Below are 12,191 nucleotides of genomic sequence, written 5' to 3' on the forward strand. Positions count from 1 at the left end.
AATAGAAATACAGTCTTAAGCAAAAGAGGAACAAGGAAATTTCCAACAGTCACTAATACATGTCAAGAGCACATTTAACTACAGACGGATCGGACAAGTGATGGATGATCCTTCCTTATATTATAAAACAGAAGAAAATCCATCATAGTTATTTCCATAAAAACATGCATTGCCCCTTGACACTAACTTATTCATATCATCTCATCAGATTTTTTCTGTTAGCCATCGTTATTTTGTCTCCGAAAATGGACGTCATCAGGCTCAGCTTGGCACAAGAAAATTTTAACAACACTGCTTGTTCAGATAAAGAGAAGGAAGCACTTCTCAGATTTAAACAAGGGCTCCTTGATCCTTCGGACAGGCTTTCTTCTTGGACAGGTGCCGATTGCTGCCAATGGAAAGGCATCAGATGCAGTATATCAGGGAATGTCATTAAGCTCGATCTCAGCAATCCTAAATATATTAGTTCCAGAAGGTCATGTTTCGGTGGTGAGATAAACTCTTCTTTGCTTGAGTTAGAGTATTTAGGTTATCTTGACCTCAGCTTGAACTGCTTTGAGGGACTTATAATCCCCGAATTCTTTGGAATGTTCAAGAATTTGAGATATTTAAATCTCTCTTTCTCGTCATTTGGGGGGGAAATTCCACCTCATCTTGGAAATTTATCTAGCTTGCAACATCTAGATCTTAATACAAATGATTTTGTAACTCCAATATCATACATTTTATCTTCCAAACGCTTGCAATGGCTCTCGGGTCTTATTTCCATAAAATATCTCAATCTGGGAAATGTTAACCTACTCGGCCAAGGGTCAGAGTTGTTTAAAGCAGTCAATATGCTTCCTTTTCTTGAAGAGTTACACTTGCATTCCTGTGACCTTGATAATCTCCCACTTTCACTTTCATATGTCAACTTGACATTGCTTTCTGTCCTTGACCTCTCAAATAACGAAATTCAGTCTTCAATACCAAACTGGATTTCTAATCTCACGAGTCTTACAAAACTAGATCTTAGCAATGACTACTACAATCTCAATGGAAATATTCCTAGAGAATGTGGGAACAAGGACTCTAAAGAAAATCTTGATCCTCAACTATACTATGGAATAGAAGGTCAAATACCAGGATCCTTGGGACATCTTTGTGGTCTAAAAGTATTAAACCTCTCGGGAAATCTTTTAACAGGTAAACTAGATGAATTTTTTGACAGCTTTACCACAGTTTGTCCCAACAACAGCTTGGTATCCTTAAGTCTGAGCGGCAACCAGTTAACAGGGGCCTTGCCAAGCTCACTGGGGAAACTCAAGTATCTGAAACAACTCCATATTAGTCATAACTGTTTATGGGGGTCTGTTCCAGAATCTATAGGAAACTTATCATTCTTGCAGGAATTGGATGTTTCCCTCAATGAGATGAACGGAACTATTCCAAGAACATTAGGGCAACTTTCAAAGATCACTGTTCTGAATTTTGAAAACAACCACTGGCAAGGTGTTATAACAGAAGACCATATCATGAATCTCACAAGATTGCGATATTTATATGTCAGCACAGACAGAGCCAGACCATTGGTTTTCAATTTTACAACTGAATGGAATCCCCCTTTCAGGCTCTTGTCTCTGGAGCTACATAACTGTATAGTGGGTCCTATATTTCCTGCTTGGATTCGTGTACAAAGGGAACTCAAGTATATAGTCCTTCACAATGCAGGAATTGAAGACACCATACCTGAGGAATGGTTCTTCAACATATCGTCCCAAGTCATCAACTTGGATTTGTCTGATAATAAAATAAAGGGGAAGCTGCCACAAAGTTTGAAATTTCCAGAACTGCAAATTATAGACCTAAGGAAAAATCGGTTTGAGGGATCACCGCCAGTTTGGCTTACCAATTCTACCGAACTTTATCTTCAACAAAATTTATTCTCAGGGCCTATTCCGGAAGATATTAGTGAACTGACAAAACTTCGAATTCTTGATTTTTCAAAGAACCATCTGACCGGAAGGATCCCATCATCCCTTTGTACGATGACAGTTTTGGAGATCCTATCCCTCAGAGAAAATCAATTCTCTGGGCAGCTACCTAAATGCTGGAATGATAATCAACAAATATACGTACTTGATATAGCAAGCAATAACCTATCTGGTGAAATCCCTAGTTCCATGGGTCTCCTAAGTTATATCATTACATTGAGTTTGAGCAACAATAGTCTAAGTGGAGAGATACCATCGTCGTTACAGAATTGCACAAGCCTGCAGAGCTTAGATCTTGGAGATAACAATTTGTCAGGAAGCCTACCATTGTGGATAGGAAATGATTCCACCCCATTGTGGATCCTACGCCTAAGATCTAATAAGCTCAGTGGAACCATACCTGAACAATGGTGCAATATTCCTACTCTTCATGTCCTGGATCTTTCCAGGAACAATCTTTCAGGGGTCATTCCAAGCTGTTTGGGCTATCTGAGTTCACTAAAGTATACTCAAACTGACTCGACCATTGGCTATATCAACTTGGTGGCCTACAACTTCGAAGAGCAAATGATTATGGTGACGAAAGGAAGAGAAATGGAATATAGCAGCACTCTGGGGTTGGTCAAAATCATAAATCTTTCCAGCAATAATTTAACAGGTGAAATACCACTTGGAATAACAAACCTTACAGCACTGGGAACCTTAAACCTTTCAAGGAACTATCTTACAGGAAGCATCCCGAATGAAATTGGAAACATGAGATGGTTGGAAACACTTGATCTGTCTAACAACCAACTTTCAGGACCTATTCCAGACAGCATTTCATTGCTGCATTCTTTGAGTCACTTCAATGTATCACACAACAATTTGGTTGGGAGGATACCAGTGGGAAATCAAATGCAGACGCTCACTGATGCGTCTATTTTTCAAGGCAATCCTTTATTATGTGGGAAGCCTCTTCAGTCAAAGTGTCCTGGTTCTGATGTTCCCGCTATGCAATCTCCAGATGATGACTTTCAAAGTGAGCTGGAAAATCTGTTGTTCTACTGTTGTGGGTATGTTTTTGGTATATGTGGTGTTTGGTGCACTTTGTGGAAGATAGATACATGGAGGGAAGCATACTTTCGGTTCCTTAAGTTAGCTTAACTGTACTATTTTTGTACATAAAAATTTAGCGAACTAGGCTCATGCTTATTGTATATAGTGATTATAACCACTGTTAATCTGCTAATTTCTGAAACTTAACTGACCCTGCTTCCAAATTTTAGTGAAATGACCGTGCAAATTTACTCATCAACATCATCCAGTTGATCATTATATTGTCTGATAAACAGCTGAACAGGTTTAAAATGTTAAAATATTTTAATATATTACACTTATACTTCGGACATTACAGTTAATTAATGGGAAAACATGTTGAATTTAATTTTTGCGAAAGTTAATGGAGAATCTAGTACTAAAAATTACATGGGGACATATGCAAAAATAACTTCAGCATACAATGTATTGTACATATAATATAGTAGAAAATAAATTGAATGGGTGATCAAAATATGTGTGTTATTGATTAGTGCAGCATGATTCCAGAAGATACAAATCTGTGAATGTTAACTTGGTGAAAAAGAAGATGGGTCAAAGTATCTTATTTTCTTGTTAGATTCCTACTACATTTAAATGATAAATTCTTGAACTTTTACAACATGAATCTAGAGGCAGATATATAGTGAGAACTGGGAAGAACCCACTCAACTTTTATCGGATATTCTCTTCAACCCCGCTGACTATTTTTTCTGGTCTGCCGCACCGTGGGATTCATAGCTGTAATCTCTGTACCTATGCATCAGTAAATGAGTTCAGAGCTAACTAACTACACTAAACTAGACCTGAATAGAGCTATTTTGTATCATAGATAGCAGCTTGAACTTGGATACTACCCTTGCTGCAATTGAGCCAGCTGGTTATCTGTTCCTTCGTTATTTTCTGCTCTCTTCTTGAGTTTCTGATCTTGCTTGAGTTGAGTAAGAATCATGATATTTTATTTGGTTGAATAACTAATGGATCTGCAATGCATAATTCAGATCCTTTAAAGTTCTAGCCATTTTAAGGTGTTTCATTTTGGGCCTAAACTTCAGATAGTAGACAACTGGAGCATAAAATCTTAGGACAGAGGTAGAGACCTTTCTTGCAAGTTCACTGTATATCAAAATAACACACTTGGAGAGCACGAAAACTGGTATTTTAAGATCATTTCTGGAGAACAAAACAGATTACTACCTAGCGCTAGCAGCTATGGGATTAAATTTCTGGAACACTCTCCGGTCTCCAATTTTATGTCACTTTTTTGTGGCAGATGCGAGTGTTAGTTAGAATATTCCTAGATGCGAGTGTTAGTTAGAATATTCCTTGAATTAGTAATTGCCCCGAACATTGAGAGTTCGAGAATACTATATAAACTCTCTAGGGCATAATCTAAACGTATGTTGTAATTCTTGAAAACCTGTTTACTTATATACTATCAAATATATATATATATAAGTCTGTGTTTATGAAACTGATAAACAAAGTGCACAAAGGTTTGTCTGAGAATTGATTCACTACATATCTCTTCGAAACAATACATCAGATTTAAAGGCTAATCAGCAACCCAAAAAATAAGGAATTATCAAACTACTTTCCTAACAGGACTCTCCCACAATCCCTTTATTTATACGATCCTACAAATCAGTCCTGGCTTCAGACATTTCAAAACAAGAAAATAAATATTACATGTTTTATTAACCAAAATAAACAAATAGTAAGTTTGAGATTAAAAGTCCAACAATCTCCCCCTTAATCTCAAACTCCAGTATTCAGGTCTGCAACTCCCAGCAACTTCCTCATTGCCTCGAACTTGGCCACTGGTAGTGCCTTAGTAAGAATATCAGCACGTTGTCTTGCACTGTTGATTTGTTTGACATTAATCTCTCCTCTCTGCACACACTCTCTTATAAAATGATAACGAATGTCGATGTGTTTACTTCGACCATGAAACACCGGATTCTTAGCAAGGTCGATAGCTGACTTATTGTCAATGTATAGAGTCACAGGACCAACACTCTCAGCTGTGATTTGGCTTAGCAAATTTCCAACCAAATGCCTTGACATGCAGCTGCAGTATCAGCCATGAACTCCGCCTCACAAGACGACAATGCAACCACTTTCTGTTTCTGAGATACCCAAGTTATCAGACTTTCATTCAAATAGAAGATCATACCCCCTGTACTCTTCCTATCATCTAAGTGGCCAGCCAAATCACTATCAGTAAATGCAGTTAAAATATTGTTGCCACTTGTTTTTGTATACACCAGCCCGTAACTGAGGGTTCCCTGAACATACCTTAATATCCTCTTGACTGCATTTGAGTGTAGAACTGTAGGTCTTTCCATGAATCTGCTAACTACACTAACTGCAAACGCCACGTCGGGCCTTGTGTGCACCAAATAGCGAAGTCCCTTAACAATACTCTTGTAATCAGTAGCATTAACAGCATCACCTTGTTCATCTTTGTGCAATTTTTCTTTGGGATCCATGGGAAATTTCGTGGGATTGCATCCACTCATACCTGACTTCACCAGCAGCTTCTTAGCATACCCAGTTTGCTTAAGTTCAATATACCCATTTCCCTGTGCCACTTCAATTCCCAAATAGTAACTCAACTTTCCGAGATTGCTCATCTCGAACTTGTAGTTCATTTGCTCCTTAAACTCTTCTATGACTGACAGCTTCGTTCCTGTAATCAGAAGGTCATCCACGTAGACTGCCACTATTATTGCTTTACCTTCATCCCTCTTTGTGTATATAGAGTGTTCGTAGGGACACCTGATAAAACCCATACTTTCGAGACACTTACTCAGCTTGGTATACCACGCACGAGGGGCCTGCCTTAGGCCATACAATGCTTTGTACAGTCTGTAAACGTAGTCCTACCTTCCTTTCACTTCGAATCCCTCCGGTTATGACACATACACTTCTTCCTCAATTTCTCCGTTCAAAAATGCGGTTTTGACATCTAGATGATGCGCTTCCCAATTGTTTTTTGCTGCTAAGGCCAACAACAATCTAACTGTTTCCAGTCGAGTTACAGGGGCAAATATTTCGTCGAAGTCAGTTCCCTGTTCCTGTGTATATCCCTTTGCTACAAGCCTTGCTTTATACTTCACGATCTTCCCCCAGCATCCTTCTTTATCTTGTATATCCATTTCAGCCCTATCACTTTGTGATCCACCGGTGGTTTTACCAGTTTCCACGTCCCATTCTTTTCAATCGAGTCTATTTCGCCATTCATTGCTTGCTTCCAGTCACGGCTTTTTACAGCTTGTGAGAACGAGGTGGGTTCCTCAACTCCCATGTACAAGAGCTCCTCATCTAACTCAACTTCTTCTGTTTCGTTATAAATTTCATCCAAAGACCGAAATCTTTTGGGTTCGCTGCTGTCATCATAATTATCAGGGTTCAGTCGTGGTGAGGATTGTTGTGAGCATGGAGTTTCCACTCGACCTTCACCTGCATTACTCGTGTGCTCATTCTCTGGACTGTGAGGTGTGACTTCTGCATCCTCACCAATGTCAACCACTGTGAACATTTCACCCTTATTCAACCCATCTTCTCTTGATTTCCAAGGCCATGGTGTGTTCTCCCCAAAGGATACGTCCCTGCTGACATAAATTCGCTTGGTCACAGGGTCATATAATCGATAAGCTTTGGCGCCCGATTCTTTGCCCAAATTAACCACCGGTTTGCTACGATCATCCAATTTTCTGGTTTGTACATTAGGTATCTTCATATGACTCAAACACCCAAAGACTCATCTGTGATTCATCTGTGGTTTCTTCTTGGTCCAGGCTGTGTACGGCGTCACACCTGTCAAAGCACGCGTTAGCAGTCTATTCAGTACATACATAGAGTGTCGTACTGCTTCCCCCCAAAACATTGAAGGTAGCTGCATTTGTTTTAGATAGCATCTCGCCATTTCAACCACCGTCTTGTTCCTTCGTTCAACTACCCCATTTTGTTGGGGTGTGTATGGAGCAGTAAAATGGCGTTCAATGCCAGCATCATCACAATAAATCTTGAACTCATTAGAGGTGAACTCCCCACCTCTGTCAGTTCTCAGAGTCTTCACCTTCTCGCCTGATTCGTTCTCAACAGCATTCTCAACAACAGCTCGGAATTTCTTGAAAGCACTCAGTGCTTCATCTTTGCTCTTTAACAGGTACACCCACATGACACGGCTGTAGTCATCTACTAGCAACAAAAAATACTTGTTCCCAGCTGTAGTTTCTGGTGATATAGGGCCGCAGATATCACAGTGTACTAACTCCAAGATCTTTGTAGCAGAATACTGAGCTTGTGATGGAAATGGTTTTCGAGCTTGTTTTGACACCAAACACCCAACACAACTTTCTTTCGGTTGAACCACCTTTGGTATCCCACGTACCATTAGTTTTGAGGACATCAAATGCATGGCCTGATAGTTCACGTGCCCTAGTCAATCATCCCATACACAGGGAGAAGAGTGCATCTAAGGCCCTACTGGCTGATGGAGTTCATGGATGACAAAGGTGTGAGAAGATTCTTCAGGTTAGAAGACCAATTGAGTATCTCTAGCAATGACACTCTCTTGGAAATGCAAGAAAAGTTAGATCTCTCAGAATCTGATGAACTGGAATTCCACAGGCAGCTCCAAAATCAGATTGATGAAAACAACAGAAAGCTTGGAAGAAAATCCAGACCTTCAAGAAACTAGAAAAATCTGCTCAGGCTAGAGGAGCATCTTGAAATGACTGTGAGCCAAACTTTGTACATTTTGATTAATTGAAGCACTTTCAGTATTATCTACTTATCTTTAAAGCTGTATGATTAGGATGTTTTGTTATCATCAAGTATCTCTTAATTTATGGCTACAATTCCAGTAGACATAAATCGGGGGAGATTGTTGTGCATATGTTGTGTACTTGATGATTTCATAAACAAAACATCTAAGTAGATTTTACTTAGTGAAATAATGTAGCACTCGACAGATAAGAATTATAGTCCCGATGGATAACTCATTACAGTCCCGACGGATAACTCTTTAAAGTCCCGACGGATGATTATCCATCGAGTGAGTAGCTTATGTAATAATGAGTCTGTAGCACAGTTCTGTATACATCTTTGTACAGATTTTGTAGTAACCTATAAGTCATGTTGACTTTAACTAGATATGCAGAATAGGTTGATTAATTGTATATAAATGATATCTTGTAATTCTGCATAAGTGAAATGAAGTCAAGTGCCAAAATAGCTACCGACGGATGATTAACAAAGCAGTCGACAGATGATCAATGAAGCCATCAACGGATGTTCAGAAAGTCGACGGATGATCATATATCCCACGGATGTTCATAAAGTCCAACGGATGATCATATAAAGAATTCAAACAGCAGTTGAACAGTGAAAGCTGAGCACAGCCGTCGAGATGTATACAAATCTACTGTGGAAGCCCATTAACTGTGTAATAAAGGACGAAAAGTAGCAAAGCTTAAGACTGATAGTTTTTATATTTATTCAGTCTTTTTGACTTTGTAATTTTGATAATATATAAACCAAGAACGTAGTAAATAGAAACAAGTGAGCTGAGATACAAAGACAGAGAAATCTTTGTAAGCAGGATCTTTAGCATTTCCCTATATTTTCAGTAGTTCAATTTGTAAGCAGCTGTGAGTATTCTTGCACACAGAGTTCTCTCGATATATAATATATATCTCTGGTGGAATTGTTTAAATCCACCAGAAAGTTTTTAAAGACTCTTGTTTTTAATTACTTATGTTTGGATTCAATTAAGTTTCTATTCCGCACTGTGCTAATCAAAACACTTATATCTATATTCGAGTTGAACATTTTTATTTCGAGAAAAAGGTTCAAGAATTTCATTCAAACCCCCCTTCTGTAATTCTTACTATATTGTTAAGGGACTAACAATTGGTATCAGAGCAAGCTCTTAATCTACAAAGAGTTTAAAGATCAAAACAATTCAGCAAGATGAACAAGAAAGACGTTGGAGTCAAGATTCCTTTTCTAGATAAAGATAATTACCATCATTGGAAGGTAAAGATGCATCTTCATATGCTTTCTCAAGATGAAGCCTATGTGGACTGCATAGAAAGAGGCCCTCACGTTCCAATGAGAGCTGCAACAGGAAACGAGCCATCAGTTCCCAAGCCAAGGCACGAATGGTCTGATCCTGACATTGAACAAGTCAGGAAGGATAAAAAGACCATGAATATTCTGTTCAATGGAGTTGATGCAGACATGTTTGACAACATTATCAATTGCAAAACTGCCAAAGAAGTCTGGGATACTATACAGATAATCTGTGATGGCACTGAGCAAGTTAGAGAAAACAAGATGCAGCTCTTGATTCAGCAATATGAGCATTTTCACAATAAGAAAAGTGAGTCACTCACTGACATTTTTAGTAGATTTCAAAAACTACTAAATGCTCTTAAGTTGCATGAAAGAGTCTATCAGACTAAAGACTCTAATCTGAAATCCCTTAGATCTCTTCCAAAGAAATGGAAACCAATGACAGTCTCATTAAGAAACTCACAAGATTATAAAGAGTTTACTTTGGAGAGACTGTATGGCATCCTGAAGACCTATGAGCTTGAGATAGAGCATGATGAAAGGATGGAGAGAGGAAAGAAGAAAGGAGGACCCATTGCACTAGTTGCTGATTTGGAAAAGGAGAAGGAAGTGAAGATGGAAGCTGTTGAGTCAACTTCTAAGGTCTGTGAGAACAAGGGCAAGGGGCTTGCAGTAGAAAGTGAAGATTCATTGAGCCAAGATGACATGGAGAACATTGATGAGCACCTAGCATTTCTTTTCAGGAGATTTGCCAAGCTCAAGTTCAAGAAGAACTTTGGAGCAGCCAAGCCAAAAAGAAACATGGTGGATAAGTCAAAATTCAAGGGTTTCAAATATGGCTTGGCAGGGCATTTTGCAAATGAGTGTAGAAAGTCAGATTCCAGTAAGAAAAGGTTTGAGTCTGTGGATTATAAGCAAAAATACTTTAATCTACTCAAACAAATGGAAAGGGCTTTTATTACACAAGAGAATGACTGGGCAGCAGATGGTTTGGATGAAGATGAAGATGTCAGCTATGTCAATCTAGCCCTAATGGCCAAGTCTGATGAAACAGAGACAAGTTCCTCAAGCAATCAGGTAATTACTACAAACCTTGCACATTTATCTAAAGCTGAGTGTAATGATGTCATAAATGACATGTCTACAGAATTATATCATTTGCGTGTTACACTTAAGTCTCTTACTAAAGAAAATGCTAAAATCAAATAAAACAACTTGTTTTTAAGTGAGATGAATAATGTGCTTGAGTCTCAGTTTGTTGATTTTGAGAAACTAAGAATTGAGTGTAAGATTGCCAAGGAGGAATTAACTGAGTCCTTGAAAAAGGAAGAGATTTTAAAGAAGCAGCTCGAGCGTGAATAAGAGGTGATTAAAGCATGGAAAACATCCAGGGATGTCCATGCTCAAATCACCAAAGTTCAAGGAATTGAGTCTTTTTGTGATGAAGCTTGGAAAAAGAGCAAAGAGAAACTAGAACCTAATTTGGTAGATGGTTTGCTAACAGATGTAGACTCGACGGATGATGAGGACTATCCGTCGGATAATAAAAAGTGTTATCCATCGAAAGATGAAAATCCTCATCCGTCGGCTGTGAGCAAGCCCATTAGCAAAGCCAAACTAATCAAGCTGAATGAGAAGTATGGGTCTGTTTCCAAGAACTTTGTTTCAGGAGAGTCAAGTCAAGTTAAGAAAGGGAAAAAGGCTAATGTTGGTCACATGACTGTCAAACAGTTACGTGACAGACTTGAGAAAATTGAGGTAAAAACAGAGACTAAAAGGAAAAACAATAGGAATGGTAAAGTAGGGATTAACAAACACAATAACTACACACCTGATAAATATGCTCCTAGAAAAATCTGTGTCAAGTGTGGTAGTGTAAATCATTTATCTGTTAATTGCAAATCTGTCATGCCTACTCCCATGTCTGTTCAGTCTCAATTTCCTAACATGAATGTCATGCCTCCCATGCCTGTTAATGCTATGCCTACACAGAACATGAATGCATAGTATGCTAATATGTCATTTGCACCTAATCCATATTATGCTGCATACAGTATGCCTCAAATGCCATTTAGCATGCCTTACTGGAATAACATGTTTACACCAAGCATGCCATTTCCTATTAGCCATAATATGCATGATAATTGTGTTGCATTGACTGGTTTCAAAGGTCCAACCCAAATAACTAAGGAAGAATCTGAAATTCCTAAGTCAAATGAGATAAAACCTAAGAAACAGAAGAAGAAAGCTAACAAGGCAGGTGCCAAGGAAACTTGGGTACCAAAATCAACTTGATTTGATTTCGATGTGTGCAGGGAAACAGAAGGAATCTTTGGTACTTGGATAGTGGTTGTTCAAGACACATGACTGGTGATTCTACACTGCTCACAGAGCTTAAGGAAAGAGTTGACCCAAGTATTACTTTTGGAGATGACAGCAAGGGTTATACTGTGGGATATGGCTTGATTTCAAAGGACAATGTCATCATTGAGGAGGTTGCCTGAGTGGATGGTCTCAAACACAATCTGTTGAGTATCAGCCAGCTTTGTGACAAAGGCAATTCAGTAACCTTCAACAAAGAAGCCTGTGTTGTGACTAATAATTAAAGCAACAAAGTGGTTCTCACTGGTGTGAGAAGAGGAAATGTGTATCTAGCTGATTTCAACTCATCCAAAGCAGAATCTGTAACTTGCCTTCTCAGCAAAGCAAGTCAGGATGAAAGTTGGCTATGGCACAAGAAGCTATCCCATTTAAACTTCAAGACCATGAATGAGCTGGTAAAGAAAGAACTAGTAAGAGGCATTCCTCTAGTGGAGTTTACAAAGGATGGACTGTGTGATGCCTGCCAAAAAGGGAAGCAGATTAAAGCATCATTCAGGAAGAAACTTGATTCAGCAATTGAAGAGTCTTTGCAACTTCTTCACATGGATTTTTTTGGGCCAGTCAATGTATTATCAATCTCAAGGAAAAGATTTTGCCTAGTAATTGTAGATGATTTCTCAAAGTTCTCTTGGACATATTTTCTAAAGTCTAAAGATGAGGCTAGTGAAATCA

General features: G+C 38.7%; 1 protein-coding gene across 1 annotated transcript; it reads left to right on the top strand.

The window, feature by feature from the left end:
* The first annotated feature begins 245 nt into the window (after positions 1 to 245).
* Positions 246 to 3,119, top strand: LOC141673910 (receptor-like protein EIX2). The gene has a single exon (XM_074480638.1). It carries the CDS (start codon positions 246 to 248, stop codon positions 3,117 to 3,119), a length of 2,874 nt encoding a protein of 957 aa, XP_074336739.1.
* The last annotated feature ends 9,072 nt before the right edge of the window (positions 3,120 to 12,191 follow it).

Source organism: Apium graveolens, chromosome 7, assembly GCF_009905375.1.
Source record: "Apium graveolens cultivar Ventura chromosome 7, ASM990537v1, whole genome shotgun sequence".
NCBI lineage: Eukaryota > Viridiplantae > Streptophyta > Magnoliopsida > Apiales > Apiaceae > Apium > Apium graveolens.